This window comes from Ambystoma mexicanum, chromosome 10 (assembly GCF_040938575.1).
Source record: "Ambystoma mexicanum isolate Mex_15411 chromosome 10, UKY_AmexF1_1, whole genome shotgun sequence".
Classification (NCBI taxonomy): domain Eukaryota; kingdom Metazoa; phylum Chordata; class Amphibia; order Caudata; family Ambystomatidae; genus Ambystoma; species Ambystoma mexicanum.
This window is the reverse complement of record NC_090932.1, coordinates 64,947,024-64,967,050: the sequence shown is the minus strand read 5'-3', so window position 1 is coordinate 64,967,050 and position 20,027 is coordinate 64,947,024. Positions and strand designations below refer to the sequence as shown.

Genomic DNA, 20,027 nt, shown 5'->3' with positions numbered 1-20,027 from the left:
TATGTGTCACTATTGACCTTGCCTGGCATGGCATGGCATGGCACGCTGAACACGTTGACATGGAGTTTGAGAGGGTTTAGGTGACATACCATCATTTGGATGTGTATTTTTCTATGGGGTTTGTGGCATATTGCATCTTCCATGTGTGCCTTTTGTGCACACAAGATTGGTTTTGTAATAGTTGTATGTGATGAACACAATGTAGCACTTCCATGGACAGATTCTCAGGGTGGTAGGTTGTGAGAAATTATTCTCCCTTTGTCATCATCAATTGTCTCCTGGAATGTGCCAGGGCTGTGTGCACTCTGCAGGGGTTGGATTTTAGGTGAATAATTGTGCCACAAGCTGGGTTTGGTCAGCCGCACCACGTGCCCTTTCCCCTCCTATGCACAGCGGCCATTCATGTGGTTGGGGATGTAGGGGCACCACCATGTCCAGCGGTATGCCCCACCCGTGTTGCAACATTGTGCAGGACACATGCTGCCACAATGATTCTGCACACTACTGGTGGTGCATATAGTAACTCTCCACCAGAGTGATCAAGGGAGTGAAAGCGTGACTTTAGCACTCCGAATGTGCGCTCACTGTGCCCTTAGTTGCAATATGTGCTGCGTTGTATCTTACCTGTGGTGGTGTGGTGGGTTCCATATTGGCGTCATCGTGTAGGTGCTCAGTGGGTAGGCACTGTCCTGTGTGGAGGTGAGATGGGTTGTCAGTGGTGTGATTTAGTCTGTGTGAGACATTCATGCATTTGCAGGGCCATTGGTACTCTCCAATAAGCCATGTGTTGCCATGCCTCCCAGCTTCCAGGGCCCGGTGTAGGGGTGACATTCTGTATAAGAAACTATTGTGGGTGGACCCTGGATAGTTGGCATATACAGAGGTGATGATTCCCTTGGCATGACATACAACTTTCACGTTGATGGAGTGCCAGTGCTTGCGATTGCAATAGATGTGCTCAGTGGCCCGAGGTGGACGCAGGGCCAAATGTGTGCAATCAATGGCACCAAGCACTTTAGGGAAGTGCGCCACCCCGTAAAAGTCCGGGACCATGGCCTGCCTTTCTGTGGGTGTTCTGGGCATGTATATGTACCTGCGGACTGAGGGGCATGCAGTCATGATTGCCAACACCTGGTGTAGGCAGCGTGACTGGATGGCCTGTGAAATGCCCCAACAAGGGCAGTGGTCCACAGAAATGACCCAGTGGCCAAAAAATGCAGTATATTGAGCACCTTTTCCAAGGGGCTCAGTGCTTGGGAGCACAGGGTGGGTGATGTGTGGTCATCTTCCCACTCCCTGACGAGGTCTAGGATGATATGAGGTGGGAACCTATACCTGCCATAGACCTGGTCAACAAGCGTCTCAAAAAGGGGGGTACTGGGTAACATAATGCGGGTCCTGGCTATCCTCCTCCACCTGCAGTATCCCACAATCACTGCTGCGAGAAATGGCACATTCATCGTAGCTGTATACGTGCGTTTGTTTTTTGCGTGTCCATTTATGCATTGTATTTGTGCGCGGTGATGCTTATGCCAGCTATCGCTTGGGGGACGTGTTTCCGGATTAGCGTGTCTTTTCCCGTGCGCCGGTGAGCCCTGTTTGATTCCATGAATACGTGTTGTATGTGCGCATTTGGGCGTTGCGAGTATTTTATTGTGGTACTTCCCACATAACGGCCACATTTATGCTTGTTGTTCCCCATTCCATGTGTTGCCCCCTTTTTAGGTGACTGCGGTAGGCGGTATGCGCTTTTGTTGGGCGTCTTGCGTGAGGCGTTCGCGATGTCGCTGTGATGTGTTGTGACCACGCCGATTCCGCGTATATCTCAGGTAAGCGACGCGCAATGTGTTCCATAAATCAGTAAACGGGCGCTTGCGCACATTTTGCATGCAAGCTCCCAGTTTTCCACCCAGATTTATTCCATGAATCGGGCCGTTAGTGAGAGCAAGTTGTAGATAGCGGGGTCCCTGGCCCCAGACAGCTTTGTGGATGATGGAGAGGGATTTGAATTTGATCCTTGTAGCAAGAGGGAACCAGTGGAGAGTTTTTAGGGCTGGAAAGATGCGGTCCTGGGTATAAGGTCATAGGTAAGTCTTGCAGCCTTATTTGGATTAGCTGGAGGGTTTGTATAGAAGAAGAGGGTGGATTAATGAAAAGGCTATTGCATTAGTCTATTCTAGAGAGAACCAGAGCTCTAGAGACATTGGGCCTCATTACAAGGACGGCGGTAAGGGTTAACGGTCACCGTTAATGGCAACGGTGACCGTTAACCCTTACCGCCGTACTACGAGGTCCCTTTGCGGGTTGGAGGATTTAACGCCTGCTTCTTGCAGGCGTTAATATCCAACCCGCTAAGGGACCTCGGAGCTAATTACGGCACCGCAAAATTGCGGTGCCGTAATTAGCGCCTTCCCCATTTCCATAGAGCCCTATGGGGCAGAAATGGGAATGGGGAAGGGCAATGGCGGAAAGGGGATTTACCGCCCCTCCAACCTTGGAATGGGGCGGTAAATCCCCTTTCCGCCAAGGCGGTGCCGGTATTTTACCGGCATGGACCAAGGTGCTAATAGCACCTTGGTCCACCGCCTACCGTGTAATGAGGCCCATTGAGTTTCTGGGGAAAGTGAGGAAAGGAAGAATTTCTTTGAGGAAGTGGAGTCGAAAGTGGGACTTCTTGGCAAGGTCCTGAATGTGAGGGATGAAGGAGAGAGAGGGGTCAAAGATGACTGCAAGGTTTCTGGCTTCAGAAGGAGAAGTGGGAGAGCACATAGAAAATGGCCCGAGTGTGGGACAGAAAGAGGTAGCAGGAGTCCCAATAGGAAGGATCTCAGTCTTGCAGAGATCATTGGAAGTACACCAGGGCAGGATGGCAAATAGGCAGTCAGGAATGATGGAGGGAGTAAGAAGAGGATCAGAGGGAAGTTTGAAGAAGAGTTGTGTGTCATCTGCATAACACTGGAAGTTTGGGGTGGAAATTAGGTGTGCAAGAGGGTCAATGCAGTTGTCAAAGAGCCAGAGAGAAAGGATGGAGCCCTGAGGGACACTGCAGGTGGAGATAGAGGTGGGAAAATGTAATGGCAATATGAGTTTGGACCCAGGTCCTCTTTGAAGGCTTGGTGCTATCTCAGCGGTAAATCTTGAGATACCACCAAATGGACTTACTGTTACCACCACCCAGTCCAGTGGTATTACCAGTGGATTACAAGTGGTGATGGCAGTGTTAGTCCCCATTTAATTGAAGTACATAGGACTCCAACGGGTATTCTAGCAGAATTACTGCAATGGTAATTTCGCCTGTGGTAATTCAGCCAAAAGTTAGATGAAAGGAGCCAGATTTACCTGCAGCTCATAGCTGGAGGTGAATCCACCCACTTAACGCCTAACTCATAGTTGGCTGGTGCAGTAATGCAGTGGTATACAGTATTACTGCCACATTTTACCTGCATTGACAGATTGTAATGAGATCCCTTATAGAGTTTTCCGTCATTCATGTGCAGTAATTCCAAACATGGCAAAGGCCCTCTCTGAATGATTAGGTCCTACTCTCAATGGGCCTCATTACGAGTTTGGCGGCAGCCATGGAGCTAATAGCTCCATGGCTGCCGCCAAACCGGGCTCCTTTACCAGGTTCCCAGAATGAGGAATTACCGGGCCATTCTGAGTACGGAGGGCCCTGTAATTCCTCCCTCTGGGAACCCGGGCCCGGACCTTCCCCATTCCCATCTGAGCCCCCATAGGGCTCAATGGGAATGGGGGAGGGAGCAAACAATGGGCCGATTATGAGCGGCCCGTTGTTTGCTCCCTCTTCCCCTCGCGGGACCTGGTAACGACGCCTGGTTTGACCAGGCGTTCCTTACTGGGGTCTGTGAGGGGAGCTTGTAATCGTGCGGAATGGTGTTAACGGGTCTGCACCCATTAGCGGGACCCGTTAACACATTCCGCACATGCCGTAATGAGGCCCAATGACTCAAAGACCATTCAGTGTTGCTGAAATTGTGCCGGGAGAGCTCATGTGACCAATATTCAAGTTTTGCGTCAAGTGCAGTTTTTTCAACTTGATTCAGGAGCTGGAGGTGAGATGTGGGCCAATGTGAATTATTTATCATTGCTCTTCCACACTATAGAGAGAAACATGTCTTACCTGTGCACAGAGTGTATGGATCCCCCTGGTAACCATCTTCACAAGTGCAGAAGTAATTCCCTTCTACGTTCATGCAAATAGTATTTGAGCCACAGGGATACGGCCCTGCACATTCGTTGATATCTACCAGCAAAAGGAAAAAGACATGCATTGGTGCATAGTTGGGTGCAGTCGTTTCCACAACAGCACCAACTCCATTAACCAATGAAGCCTTCAAGGTGGCAGTCAGACTACTGTAGACAGAATGGACTGCAACCCACATCGGCCTTAGCCTGCACAGCCAATGCTGGGGAGTCATGGGACTCGTAGTCCAAAACATCCAAAGAGCCACAGGCTGCCAATCCCTTTGTGACTACCATAAACAGAATATTCCTAATGGCAAAAAGTCATAAAACACCCTGCACGACTTAGCAGCTGATTAACGCACATTTTCTAAGCCAAAACCACATTCATATTTGATATGAACAAATGACCTTGCATCTTCTGTGTATGCTGCATTTAGTAGCGTGGCCCATGAATTTGAGAACATTAACATGTATTTGTAACTCGGGCCCACAGCAGTGCTTAATGTGTGGTGGGGTCGTGCCAGAAGCAAGAATGAAGAGAGAGCGGGAGTCACACAGGATACGGAACTGAGAGGTGGATGATTGAAGGGAGTCGAGGCGGACTTTGAAGTCAACAAGGAGGAGTAGTTTGGAAGAAGAGGTAGAGTGGGAGGAGGTAAGGTTGGCCCGTTCAGAGAGGAAGAGAGGGATAGGGCCAGGAGGCCTGTAGATAGTGGAATTGGTGAGAGAGATCGCAGGTGAGACCCTAATCCTACAGACAAAACATTCAAAAGAGGAGTGAGATTGAGTAGTGAAGGGAAGCGTCCCCAAACAGCACGATCCTCCCCGCAATGAGAGACAATGAAGGACTCTCCCAAAATGGGAATAAGGCCAAGACAGAGTGCGGGTGAGCGTAAATGGGAGTTTATCAATCAGAATAGGGCATGCAAAGGACTCTGCAAACTCCGAGAGCGCTCTGTCTGACAATAGCAAAGACAGGCGTATATATTTACAAAAAACGTCATAAGAACCTACACACTATAGGGGGCACAAGTTCATGGGGATTGGGTGGCGACGACTAACTATAGGTGCTGCTGTGATGTGGTTGGCTTTGGCTGGAAGACGTCACTGGGCAGCCTCGTGGGTTGGGCTGGGCCTGGCCGGGTGGCGGAGTTCATCCAGGCGGTGTTGTGGGGCCATCGTGGCCAGTGGCAGAGATGAATGTCTCTTCCTGACTTATTAGCCCTATGCCATGCACACCGCAGTCATTCAAGCATTTTTAGCATTATCTTCTTCAGTAAATCTTACAATAGGTTATACAACAGGTTAATGCAACACAGGAGGAATGCACCTTGTGAGGGGACTGGAGGCAATACGTCAGGTCATGGTTACCAGTGTCCTGTTGACCGGGGCCATAGGTCGAGGGGCTAAGCTTCAGGGCCTGGTACGGGCGGTGCATGTCTTTCTGCTTTGTTAGAAGTTGTTATGGATGTTCCGCTGTGTGTTGTCAAAGTGTTGGGTGTCTTGATTGCACAGGGCCATAAGTCTGAGATGGTCCGGTGGGTTGTGAGGTTTACGAGGGGGCGCGTGTGTTCAGGCAGAGGTTTACTGCTGTGCTGTAAATAATGCAGGTGGCGGGTGGTGGCCTTGGGTGCTACAGAGGGGGTTACAAATCTTTGAAGCGGCTCCAGTCTGGTTGGGGGAGGTAAAGCAGCGCGGCGCGGCCTCTGCTCTCATGCCTTGGCAGCCTTCGCAGGGTGGGAGGGGGAATGGCCTTGCACGTATTTCACAAAGGTATCTCCCTCGTGTGTTGCCGATTTAGGTAAAAACATCACAAACATTTGAACACTCTATAATACTTATTCAGCGCAATACAAAACATGCATTTAAGCTTTGCTGGATGTGTTCTCGACTATACCCAGTCTGAGCACCTTATTCATACATTACGTTTTAACAAGTACAGTATTTAGTTATATGCATATATATTTGCAGTAAGTGAGGTAGAATTAGGATTGGTGGAGAATATAGAAGGTAACCCGCCACTGTTCGTGACGGTGGTGGCACATGTGAGGCCTGGACATGCACACATGACATGCGCCTTCCCATGCATTCTTCACATAGGCTCTTTGTATGGTTACATTCGTTTTCTTGTGTCCTCTAGCAGCATTAGTTCAGTTATGGTACGAGCCCATGGGGTGTAAGTTTTCCAGTCATACACGTAACGAACAGATTCCTGGTGCGTGCCGTTATTATTAGTACCCAACTGCAATGGTATATGCTCACCATCGCTTATATGATGGGGGCATGATCTCTTGTAATTATACATCTTACAGGCTTTTGTAATATAAGGGATTTTATGAGAGGAAAGCATCCTTTGCAAGTAGTCTCAACATTAATATACGAGGATTGTCTGGCCTGTGACGACCATTTTACTGTTCATTTCATTTGCCTAGGCCTGCTGGCCGGGTCATGCTGGGAGCGATGATACGATACACTGCGGGAGGTGAACTGTTACAATGTTAGTGTATTACACTAGCTCATGTCCGTTTGGTTCGTGGGAACGTGCTCGCAGCGGATCTACCAGGGTGCTGCGGCAACAAGGACGACTGAAACCCTCCAAGGGTGGGGGCCGCGCTACAGTGCGCTGAGCTCACACCATCTTTACCAGACAAAATGGTTTCTAGGCCTAGATGAATTTTAATACATGTGGGCAATCAATACGTGCGGGCAATGTCTCCAGTGGGTGAACCCTCCACCACCTGGGCCCGGGTGGCATGAGGGAACGCCCAAGAGAGCCATAGTCCTCACCTGGGGAGAAAGTGCAGGCGAGGGGGGTCGTCTTGGACCAGTCCTCCCCTACATTTCCCCCCTTTCGTTACTAAAGTAACGAATTCTTTAAATCTTCTATCCTCCTACATTCTGCCTCGTCCATCACCGCCTCATCCCATGCCGGAGTTCCTTTGATGGGCATCCATGCTCTGCACACCCCTCTTAAGCTCTCACCTCTCCGGGCATATTCATCTGGGGTACACGTTAGATATATGCACCCACCATCTCCTTCTAAATCTACCCAAACTTCCTCATACCATTCTAGTATACGGGGCTCTAGTATACGGGGCTCTTTGATGGTGGTGTGCCACAACTTATCTACAATATCTTTATCGTGGTATATGGGCACCAGTTGGTACCTGGGCGAATTATCTATCCCTGTTTGTACTTGTGCTTCTTGCATTGTTTTTATTGTACCGTGTGAGTTGCCCATTGTCACCATCATCATTGCACCATTTGGTACTGCGTTAGCACAGACTCGAAGACCCACCTGGCACAGGCAAAAAAGTAGAAGGAGGAACACAACAGCTGGTATTAAAAATTTCACAGTTGTTCCAAGCCATGAGGGAACCCAGGAGAAGATGTTGTCGAACCAGGTACTTGCTTCTGCTCCACCTTCCATTTTCATTTTTTCTCCTAGGTTGTGGATGCTTCGATGGGACAGGGAGCCATTCTCTGCGTCTTCAGAAGGTACGAAAGTGCAGCAGGCACTTCCTATTTTTCGGCAAACACCACCGTCCATCGCCGTCAACAGGTCCAGGACATACCTGTTTTGCATGGTCATTAGTCGTAAAGCTCTTAGTTCCACCTTAATTACATTGAATCCTTCTTCAGTGTCGTTTGCCAGCTGAATCAATTCCCAGCGTGTTATCTGGAGCCACTTTGCGTTTGCCCTTGCTTGGACACTTGAGACGAGCGAGGCAAAAAATGTTTCTGCTGAGCTGAATAATCGATATTTGTCTGGGATCTGAGCCAATAGTTCTGATGATGCCTTTGATATGTAATTTGATGCTCGTCTGTTACGGGTCAGCACTTCTCCCTTGCTTCCAGAAGACAGGACATATATTTGTGACTCTGCAGTTGGTTGAGCCACACTCTGCATGCGTTCCTGTGTCCTTTTGCTCCCATCGATGTGGCTTTCTGGTATCACCATTAGTGCCGAGTGCAGAGTGGCCATTGAGCAGCTGCCACTCCATGACGGTGGAAGGTGTAGGTATGCCTGGTTGCCGCACATCCAGTACGTGTCCATAAGGGCCGCAGTCCCTTTTCTTAGATCTGGGATGGCGAGGGTCTTGTTACAGTTCTTGTTTGTTCCCATGGAGGTCTTTCCTTCTCCTTTGAAACACAGTTCATAGTCCATTTCGCTCTGCAGTTTGAACGGCTTTTCAATGGCAGCTACCCAAGTTAGTTTTGAAATGTGTTCTCTCCATACTGGTGTACATGTTTCTTTTATCCACTGCAATTTTTCTGGTGCCACACCTCTCAGTGCTTCCGCTTTGCACACCACTTCTTCGTCCTTCCGCTTGTTATCTGAAAAAAGTGTCCCTTCAATTACAAAAAATGGTTCCTTCAGGCATACCACCCCTGCCGGTTTTGGGTAGCATGTTTTCTCGTTCTGCAGCATTTGAAAAGTCACTTCATGCGCCTGGAAGGTGTTCTTAATCCTGCACAACGTGAGATGAAGGAGACATTGGGCATCCACAATAGGCAACTCTTTGGGTAACAACACTTTGGGTGTACCTGATGCATGGGGGATGAGGGAACAGACATAACAGCTCTCGTTTGTTGTCTGTTTAGCTGTGGCACTCATGTCTGCATACCACTTATTTGTTTGATGGGGGTGTCGTGGGTCTTCCATCTTATCTAGACCTAGCCCATAGTACTCATCATACTTCTTCCTCCCTATTTCTCTCTTTCGTCTGGTGTTCTTGTTACTCATGTACTTCCCAACCCCCTGAGCAGTGGGCAAACTAGACCCCCCTTTCTCATTCCCGCCCCCTTGGCCCATTTATCATATAATATTTCGTGCATTGCTAGTAGCTTTTCGTTTTCTTTCCTGACGCTATCTGGCAGATTGTTTTTTGGGATGGGGGCAAGCTGGCTGGTGGGGGTGTTATACAACCATGATATGGCAGACGGGTTTCGATCATTGAGACTATGGGCATTGTAATTGGATACCCCTGGTGGAGACACTGTGTTGCTCTCCATTTCACCATGTGGCTTTTCTCTTTGTGCGGCCACAACACTTGATGGTGTGGTATGATACCCCCAGACAAGTTTAGTTCCGTCCCATATCAAAAAATCACCTTCCCTGGTATTGACACCTGCGGTTACATTGGGCCCGGTGGTACTGTTAATTGGTCCAGTGGTGTTGTTACTCCCTCCCCCCTCGTACATCTCGATAGAGATGAACGCTATAAACCAATATGTTACCAAACCAAACATTATCATAAAAAACAATGTGATGCATACTGATAATCCACACTCATACGAATATCTACATCTCTCATATACTAATTCTCTCACTCTACTAATTCTATCCGTTGCAGGCTGCCCGTTAGATGCCATGGAAGCTCCTGTTTGAGATATAAAAGTGTATTAAGTGCATGCATGTAAACGTTTTGCTGGCACCATCTGTGCCAATACATTTGTCGGGGAATGGAAGCGGGTGGGGATGCGGGGGAGGGGTATTCACAGACAAGGGTGTGTACAAGTTATAATATTTGTATTTCATTAATTACATACCACTCAACAAGAAAAAAGAAGGCACACATATACACATTTTTTTTTTTTTTTTTGAGATATCTTTGTCAGTCATTATTCCGTTCAAGTCCAGTGCTGACACACACACACATACACACAAGCTGATATGTAGACATCCTACTCATTTGTATCGTTTGCTGTTGTCTGTGCCTCCTCATCTATCTCCTCTTGTACATTGCTGTATGCTTTTCGTACGTCGGTCAAGTGTACCCAGTACCTCAAGCCCTTCACCTTTACTGCCGTGGGCGTGCAAAATATTACTTCGTATGGGCCATGGAATCGTGGTGCATTCCACCGACGCACGAAGCTTCTGACATAAATTGAGTCGCCTGGCATTAGCTGTAGCTGTTGCTCTGGCTCCGTGACAGATCCTGTTACATTTCCCTCTTCTCTAGTGAAGGGTGGGGAGAGTTGCTTCGATATTGCGCGCGCTGCCCTTGTTAATTTTCTTAGGTAGTCTGTGAACTCATTTCCCAATATTGCGGCGCTTCTGTGGGCATCTGAGTGTTCACGCAGTGAAGAGTGTGCTGTGTTCATTCGTCTCCCAGTCACGATCTCGTGTGGGGACAAATGGTGGTCTTTACTTGGTTGATTTCTCAACTCAAATAGTGGCAGGGGTAGACAGTAAATCCAATTTTTCTTTAATGAGAAGCATAGTTTTGATAACCTGCCCTTTAACAGGCCGTTCATCTTTTCCACTACGCCATTACTTTGTGGATGATAAATCGAACACAATTTATGTTTTATACCCAATAACGTGGTAACTTCCTTGAAAAGTTCATTCACAAAGTGAGAGCCGTTGTCTGAGCGAATTACGTCACAAATTCCCCAGCGCGGGAACACTTCCCTTACTAGGAACTTGGCGGCGCTTTTGGCATCAGGTCGCGCACAGGGTCCTGCTTCTACCCACCTTGAAAACGGGCACACAACCACGATCATGTACCGTGCGCCATTACACCTTTCCCCCATGTCTGCATAGTCTATATGCAGTTCTCTGAAGGGGCCAATGGGTTTGGGAATTGTTCCCCGGAGTGTGCGTAAGGTCATTCCTGAGTTGTATATTTGGCATGTTGTACATTCCATTGCCAATCGAGACACATGCTCCTGGAGACAGGGCACAAACCATTCTTTCTGTATCTCTGCTGCGATGTGCTGCTTGGTGTTGTGTGCGGGGAAGTGTAACTGTTGAAATGCAACTTCTAGTAACTGCAGTGGCATTACCACTTTCCCTGAGTTATTTTGCCGCCATAGTAGGTCTGTTCCTGATTGGCTGCATCCCCGTTTTGTCCACGTTAGTTTTTCTTCTGCACTAGCTCCTTCCTGCAATTCTAGTATTTGTGATAATGACATCATGTTATACCCTTCTGACAGTTCTTCGGTTGTTGTGTTCTTGATCATGAACTCACCGGTGTCGTATTTCTGAAAATAGGAAGCCTCCTTGGCGGCAGCGTCCGCTGCCGCGTTCCCTAAAGACACAACGTCTGAGTTGGAGGTATGGGCCTGGCACTTCACTATTGCTACAGCTGTAGGGTTTTGTAGGGCCTCAATTAGTTCTTTTAACAATTCTGCATGCTGCACTGGTGTTCCATCTGCCCTTCTGAATCCCCTACGGCCCCATCTTGCTAGACCTCCATGTACTGTCGTCGTCATGTAAGCTGAGTCTGTGTATATCGTAACTGCACAGCCCTTTGCTGCGTGTAGTGCTTCTATGAGCGCAATCAGTTCTGCTGCTTGTGCAGAGTAATGCGACGGGAGGCAGTACTGTACTAGTGTTTCAAATTCACCTTCCTCTAATCTCACTACCGCCATGCCAACGTGCTTTTCTCCCGTGTCCATATCAATTGATGCGGACCCATCCACAAAGTACACTTCCCCCTCGCTGAGAGCGTTTTCACACACAACTGTGCCCTCTCCTCCTTCTCTGGTGTGGGTTGCGCAGTCGTGATTTTGCATATCCTCTAATGTGCACGCTTCTGTAATGAATGTGGCGGGGTTCACTGTTTTACATCTCACTATATGGATGTTGGCGCTGGACAATATAATCTCGTATGCTGTTGCCCGCTGTGTGGTCAGTGTGCTTTTTGATCTTTCAAGTATTGCAAATAATGAGTGTTCCACAAACAATGTCACAGGGCACCCCATCACTATTGTGGCACTTTTCTCAATCGCAAATGCGGCTGCTGCGAGCGATTGTTCGCACGCGAAATGACCCTGCATCACGGCATCCAAAGTACCACTATAGTAAGCCAGGGGCTTGTGTCCTAAGGATGTCTTTTGTGTCAGTACCGCTGTCATAAGTGTTCCTTTGCAATGGGAAAATAGGTAAAATTTGTGTCCATAATCGGGGTTTGCTAGTACTGGAGCGCTTGAAATTAGCTCTTTCAGTGATTTGAACGATATGCTCATTTCTTCTGACCATTTTATTTTTACATTCTCCTGTTGTGCTTCTTTGAGTGCTTGTAGGAGGGGCCTGGTGTATGCTGCATAGTCTAGTATCCATGCTCGGCAATAATTGCACATCCCCAAAAATTTTTGCATGTCTTTCACCGTCGTGGGCTCTCCTACTGACCTTATTGCCTCCACCCTGTCGGGAATTATTCTTTTTCCATCTTTTGATATGAGCTGTCCCAGGTATAGGACCTCAGTCAGTGTAGCTTCTCCCTGTCTACCTTGTATCCCTTGTTGGCTAGTAAAGTCAGGAGCATTGTTGAATCTTTTCTACATGTTGCTTCGTCTTGTGCACACACCAATAAATCATCCACGTACTGAATAATTATACTCTCTACTGATAGGTTTCCCAAGTCTTCATGCAATATGCGGTTGAATATGCTCGGGCTCTCACAGTATCCCTGTGGCAGTCTGCAATGTTCATATCTTCTTCCCCCCAGTGTGAACGCTGTAAGATATCTACTCTCTTCAGCCAAGGGTATTGAGAAAAATGCGTTTTTCAAGTCCACTACTGTAAAATGTGATGCTGCTTTTGGGATGCTGCATAGTATTGAAGCAGGGTTCGGGACTAGAGGGAACTCTTTCTGTATTACATCATTGAGGGGGCGTAAGTCCTGTATCATCCTCCAAGACCCCCCTTTCGCTTTTTTGATTGGATAAATACATGTGTTACATGGTGAGTTTGAAGGCACTATTATCCCTTGTACTAGTAGTGCATTTATAGTTTCTTTTATCCCTTCTTCAGCCTCACGGGACAGTGGATATTGTTTGACTCGGGGTAAGATAGCTCCTTGTTTTAGTTTTATTATCACAGGTTGTACTCCATGCAACAGCCCTACATCATGGGGGCCTGTTGTCCATAAATTGTTTGGTACTAACCTCATGTCGTCATCAAAAAATGACGGTGGTGTTCCTACCACTGCCATCAATTGGACGGGGATCTCTCTGGCTTGGATCAAAATGTCACAGGGCATCGCTATTTCCATTACTATCTCACCATCTGCTTCTGTGTCTAAAAAGAGATCCTCATCTGTTACTTCGCGTAGGGCGAGGTTTGCGTTTGTACACAGTACGGTGCGCCACTCACATCCTTCCCTGTCCATTCCAATCACAGCGATCCGTTTCGTTGATACCTGCACAGCGTGCAAATCCAACGACACCACTGATCCTGGTGCTGCATTTGGACACACTATGGGGCGGAAGAGGAATTCTGCTGGAATCCTCCAATCCATGTTTTTTAGCTCTGGGACTATAAGGGCCAAAGTCTTTAGCCCTGTAACGAACATCTCTTCCTTTTGTGGCAGCCCTCGTATTTCCGGTGTGGTTGTGTAGGCTTGCACTACCAACATTGCACGCAAGGGGCATATCCCGGGTGTAGAACACACTATTCCTCCTTCGGTAAATGATATGGTCATGTTAAGTTTACTCATAAGGTCCCTCCCCAGCAAATTTATCGGGGACTGTTCATAATACAGTAAGGGTGCTTTTACAGTCTTGCCCCCTACGGTTACCTCCAAAACTTCTGTGTAAGGAACTTCAATTACAGCCCCAGAGAACCCCTGCGTCTCTAACTTCCTGTTAGATAACGGGAATCGGCCCTCCCTGACACATGATTTCTCCGCTCCCGAATCAACCATGAATACAAATTGCCTGTCTCCTATCTGCGCCCCTACCAATGGTTCCTCTGCTGCACTGTGGGTGGTAGATAGAACTGGACACGCAAGTGTTCTCTGTGGGCTGTCCTATGCGGGGTGTCTCATCGTCCCCCCTTCATTGAATACGTTACCTGAGACCACTGACATGCCGTTGTAAGGTGCTGGTGCGGGGGCCCCGTTAGCTGCTGTCGTGAAAGGGTTGCCTGGTGTATATTGCATGCTGTCGTTGTTAGGCATGTTTTGTGGGTGGTTCTGTGTTCTATACTGGGGTCCCTGTTGCTGGCCCGTGTTACCCTGGCTTGGGTCTCTCAGTTGCTGTTGTCCCATCGGAAGGCCATATGGGCTTCCCGGGTGGGGATGGCCATACTGTTCCACCTCCTGGAACCCGTTGTTTTGTCTACTTCTGCACTCCCTGGAGTAATGCCCCCATCGTCCACAGTTCCAGCAACTCCCCTGAGGGCCCCTGGGACCCTGCCATCCACTTCCTCCCATTCCCCCGTACCCCTGTGGTCCACCTCCTCTTCGGCTCCTGTACCCACCTCGTCCCCCTCGAGGGGTCCACTCTTGCCACTGCGGACCTCCACCCTGCTCCTGCTCGTTCCACTGCCGTTGTCCTGTTCCCGCCCAATTAGTTGCCACCCTTCCTTGTATTGCTATCAGCCCCTCCTCCTCATCTTCTCCCTCCCTGCTGTGTGGGAGCGCGGCTACTGCTGCTGCAACCTTCACTAACTTTGTCTGCACCAACTTCGCCTCGTCTGCCAATCTTTTCTGCGCCACCTCCTTCTCCCTTTCCTTGATTCGTTTACAATGGTGTACTATTATGCTCTGAATTTCCGGCCATCCCTTTGCTTCTATACCTGCTATTTTGTCAAGCGCCTTCTGCACTTCCTTTGGGAGCCCTCTTTTTATAATGAAGTAAAATAAAGATGTCGATTGATACCAGGGCGTGCCCGTTTCCGCTCTCCACATCTCTTGGACCCGAAAAATGTAATCCATAGCCTCCTCCCCGTCATTCATTGCACACTGCATCACGGACTGTAAGTCAGGTGTGTCTGGAAATGTTTCGCGTAAGGCGTCCCACACCCTAGCCCGCACTGTGTTAAAGGAGGCCCCATCATGGCGGTCACAGTCTAATGTTACTCCCGGGAAACCGGCTTTAACCCATACTCTTTCAGCCTGGTCGCCCACCGCTGATACGAGCAGACTTTTCACATCTCCTACAGCTAGGGGTACCCCAGCTGTATGTTTTTCGAAGGCGTATATCCACTTACTTGCCCCTCCTGATAACGGGGGCAATAGCTTTAATAAATTAGCTTTATCCATCTGTGCCCATGGGATGTAGTTAGGCCTCCCTCCTCCCCTATGTATCAACGGGAGCTGTAGCTTTCCTTTCGTTGTTGCATCCGGACCCGTTTTGGCTGCTGATGTTCCCAGTGATGCCATCTTCCCCACTCTGTTCCTCAGTCGCCCCGCCCACTCATCATCTAGGGTTCTCATAGAACATGCACCTTCCTCCCCTTCGCTTCCCCCTCCTATTGCCATACTCAACCTGTCGCTTTCGTCTAGCTCCTCTCTAATATCACATAGTAATTCCTCTCTGAGTCCCCCAAGCCTTTCTTCGTTACCACCATCTTCCTCTCAGGTCCCTACTTCTATTATTCGCGTTGGTTCTTCCTCAATCCTAAACAGGATCTCGCCCTTTTTCCACCCCTCTTCGGGCTTTCTGCTTTCATCCGATGCTCTAGACGTACGCCCAGCTCTAGTTGCATCCAGTGCTGTTCGTTCGCATATGTCTTTTATCCTCGAGAGCTCATCTTTTGCTATCGACAGTCTTGATTCTAGATCATCTGTGAGTTTCTCTATGTCCACCCTTTGTGTACTCACCTGGCCTCGCTCCCTTGTACTTTCATATGGTGGGGGTGCAGTGGGCCGGTGGGGTGTAGTAGTTGTCGGGGGAGGTACATACGTTGGATCACTGTATCCTTCCGCGGGTACAGGTTTCTTTAATATCGGATATAAACTTATTACCTCTACTGGTGGCGCTACACCTGGCAATTCTTTGATATCTTTCTGTAACATCAGTGGATTGTCTGTAGTAGATGGGAGATCAGGATTTGATGCTGGCGCTTTAGGCGGAGGTACCTCTTCAAATAACCGCCAAAGATCTAATATTTCCCTCCTATTCTGCAGCTGTTTCCCTCGGTACTTCAAGAAAATGCATGTCATCACCATATCTAGAACGCTTTTGTCAAATGACCCTCCCTCTGGCCATATCTGGGGTAGCCCCTCTCCTTTCAACTCGGTTACCCATTGGTCGTGATATTTCTTAATCCGCTCCGCGTACCCTGGAAGACTTTTACAAATATGTGATAGGGGTGTTTCAGCCCCCATCTTTGTGTCCTCCTAGTGCTTATGTGTCTCTGTGTGTGTCTACAGCTACAATGTGAATGTAGTATCGATATTATTTCTCGTATTCTACTTCACATTCAGTGTTATGCTCGGTTGGGCTCTCCCTCCCTTGACTGCACAACACGAAACAGACTGTACACAGTTTCTAATTTGTTCTCTTTGGGGGACACATACAACAGCAACCCATCAGTTATTTTGACAACATCAACCCGGAAATCAAAAGGCACCCACTCACGTCACTGTCTCAACGTTGCCTTCAAAAAGTTTTATCCGGTCACACTTACCATGACCATTTAACAATTATACATTTATAGCCGTTTTACACATTCGCAACATCAAAGTCGTTCCTTGACACATACGAGGTGCACACACCTCTTGGTAACACTCAGTACACCATTCACGCTGCCCTCCCTTTCCTCCCTAGCCGGCTGTCCCTGTCTATCTTACTTAGATAGATGAATGCGCATATGCATATATTTATAGGTTTTAACCTGCTCTCCCCCCTCTAGTAGGACCCTTGTTCTCTTACTTTTCTCCCAAGTTCGTGCTAATTCCGTTTTTATTCTCCCCCTACCCCTAGAGAAAAAGAAAAGAAGTAGTAGCGATCACTAATATATTCTCTGTGCCCCCTTTTGCTGAACACTTTTATCTTGTATTTCACTTCGTCATATATTCCCAGTACTAGTCAATATAGCACTATGCGGCGCCGCCTTCCACCCCCTTTCGGAGCTAGGTTCCCGTCACCTCTATCTCTTTATTCACCCCGTAATCCTAATGGCCATATGCAAAGAAAAAGAAAGAAAATTTTAGAATAATCTTTAGTATATCTTCGTACCCCCTTCTCGTTCCCTGTCCTACGCTTCTCTCCCCGTTCCCTTTACAATCGCTCACACTCAGTACTCACGTGCCCGTCTTGAACCGATAGTCTCCGAAACTGGGTCCGTCCAGGCAGTGTCGCTGTCAGCTCAACAGTCAGCCCCGGCTCCGGCGAGCGGTACTCAAAGGGGATTTTTCAACCGGGATCCCGTACCCTTTCTCTATTGAGTGCGCACTTCTTAGTGTACCGGTCGCCGTTGGCGGGCAGCCTCCCGGAGCCGGCTCACCGTGCGTATCCCTTTTCGACCGGAGATTCTCGTGCCAAAAGGGGACGGTTATAATGGGTTTAGGAAGAAATAAAATCACGCTATCGGGGTCACCACTGAAGGGAAGCGTCCCCAAACAGCACGATCCTCCCCGCAATGAGAGACAATGAAGGACTCTCCCAAAATGGGAATAAGGCCAAGACAGAGTGCGGGTGAGCGTAAATGGGAGTTTATCAATCAGAATAGGGCATGCAAAGGACTCTGCAAACTCCGAGAGCGCTCTGTCTGACAATAGCAAAGACAGGCGTATATATTTACAAAAAACGTCATAAGAACCTACACACTATAGGGGGCACACGTTCATGGGGATTGGGTGGCGACGACTAACTATAGGTGCTGCTGTGATGTGGTTGGCTTTGGCTGGAAGACGTCACTGGGCAGCCTCGTGGGTTGGGCTGGGCCTGGCCGGGTGGCGGAGTTCATCCAGGCGGTGTTGTGGGGCCATCGTGGCCAGTGGCAGAGATGAATGTCTCTTCCTGACTTATTAGCCCTATGCCATGCACACCGCAGTCATTCAAGCATTTTTAGCATTATCTTCTTCAGTAAATCTTACAATAGGTTATACAACAGGTTAATGCAACACAGGAGGAATGCACCTTGTGAGGGGACTGGAGGCAATACGTCAGGGCATGGTTACCAGTGTCCTGTTGACCGGGGCCATAGGTCGAGGGGCTAAGCTTCAGGGCCTGGTACGGGCGGTGCATGTCTTTCTGCTTTGTTAGAAGTTGTTATGGATGTTCCGCTGTGTGTTGTCAAAGTGTTGGGTGTCTTGATTGCACAGAGCCATAAGTCTGAGATGGTCCGGTGGGTTGTGAGGTTTACGAGGGGGCGCGTGTGTTCAGGCAGAGGTTTACTGCTGTGCTGTAAATAATGCAGGTGGCGGGTGGTGGCCTTGGGTGCTACAGAGGGGGTTACAAATCTTTGAAGCGGCTCCAGTCTGGTTGGGGGAGGTAAAGCAGCGCGGCGCAGCCTCTGCTCTCATGCCTTGGCAGCCTTCGCAGGGTGGGAGGGGGAATGGCCTTGCACGTATTTCACAAAGGTATCTCCCTCGTGTGTTGCCGATTTAGGTAAAAACATCACAAACATTTGAACACTCTATAATACTTATTCAGCGCAATACAAAACATGCATTTAAGCTTTGCTGGATGTGTTCTCGATTATACCCAGTCTGAGCACCTTATTCATACATTACGTTTTAACAAGTACAGTATTTAGTTATATGCATATATATTTGCAGTAAGTGAGGTAGAATTAGGATTGGTGGAGAATATAGAAGGTAACCCGCCACTGTTCGTGACGGTGGTGGCACATGTGAGGCCTGGACATGCACACATGACATGCGCCTTCCCATGCATTCTTCACATAGGCTCTTTGTATGGTTACATTCGTTTTCTTGTGTCCTCTAGCAGCATTAGTTCAGTTATGGTACGAGCCCATGGGGTGTAAGTTTTCCAGTCATACACGTAACGAACAGATTCCTGGTGCGTGCCGTTATTATTAGTACCCAACTGCAATGGTATATGCTCACCATCGCTTATATCATGGGAGCATGATCTCTTGTAATTATACATCTTACAGGCTTTTGTAATATAAGGGATTTTATGAGAGGAAAGCATCCTTTGCAAGTAGTCTCAACATTAATATACGAGGATTGTCTGGCCTGTGACGACCATTTTACTGTTCATTTCATTTGCCTAGGCCTGCTGGCCGGGTCATGCTGGGAGCGATGATACGATACACTGCGGGAGGTGAACTGTTACAATGTTAGTGTATTACACTAGCTCATGTCCGTTTGGTTCGTGGGAACGTGCTCGCAGCGGATCTACCAGGGTGCTGCGGCAACAAGGATGACTGAAACCCTCCAAGGGTGGGGGCCGCGCTACAGTGCGCTGAGCTCACACCATCTTTACCAGACAAAATGGTTTCTAGGCCTAGATGAATTTTAATACATGTGGGCAATCAATACGTGCGGGCAATGTCTCCAGTGGGTGAACCCTCCACCACCTGGGCCCGGGTGGCATGAGGGAACGCCCAAGAGAGCCATAGTCCTCACCTGGGGAGAAAGTGCAGGCGAGGGGGGTCGTCTTGGACCAGTCCTCCCCTACATTTGCTATGATGGATGCAGGGACCCACTCAGGGAAGATCAGGGCCACTCTTCCTCTGGGCTTGTTAGATCGAGGTTTGGAGAGGATTGTGTAGCCCTCAAGAAGGAGAGTGTCAAGAGCAGTGACAGAGTTGGCATTGAACCATGTCTCGGTAAGAGCGAGGACCTCAACGTCAAAGTCTTTGAGAAGGAGACAGATGTTAGAGGAGTGTTTGACAGCAGAGTGAGCATTTAGAGTAGCTAATTGAAGCTGGTTTCCACCTTTGAAGGTTTTCCAAAGGGGGTATAGGGGTGTGGTACTCCGATCAGGGAGGAAGTTTATGAGAGAGGGCAGGCACCTGTCGAGAAGGACAAGAGTAGGTTGAGAATCTTGGGCCATCATAGTGCCATTGTGATAGACATTAATGATACACCTAGAGGATGAGAAGTATGCTAGAAGTACTTCCCACCTAGTGCCACCATTAATGGGTGAGGAGCAGGGGATTGAGTGGA

The 20,027-nt window shown here is 48.4% G+C and overlaps 1 protein-coding gene across 4 annotated transcripts in view; it reads right to left on the bottom strand.

Annotated features, from left to right (window-relative positions):
* Positions 1-20,027, bottom strand: part of LOC138491152 (uncharacterized) — a 648,478-nt gene that overhangs the window by 591,233 nt on the left and 37,218 nt on the right. Inside the window, exon 1 of one of the 4 annotated variants that reach the window (XM_069617511.1) lies at positions 4,142-4,256. The exons of the other annotated variants lie outside the window; for them this stretch is intronic. Coding sequence (XP_069473612.1) covers positions 4,142-4,214 — 73 coding nt within the window. The 5' untranslated portion in view covers positions 4,215-4,256. Of the gene's footprint in view, positions 1-4,141; positions 4,257-20,027 lie in introns of those variants that run through there. 4 annotated transcript variants of the gene reach the window in all.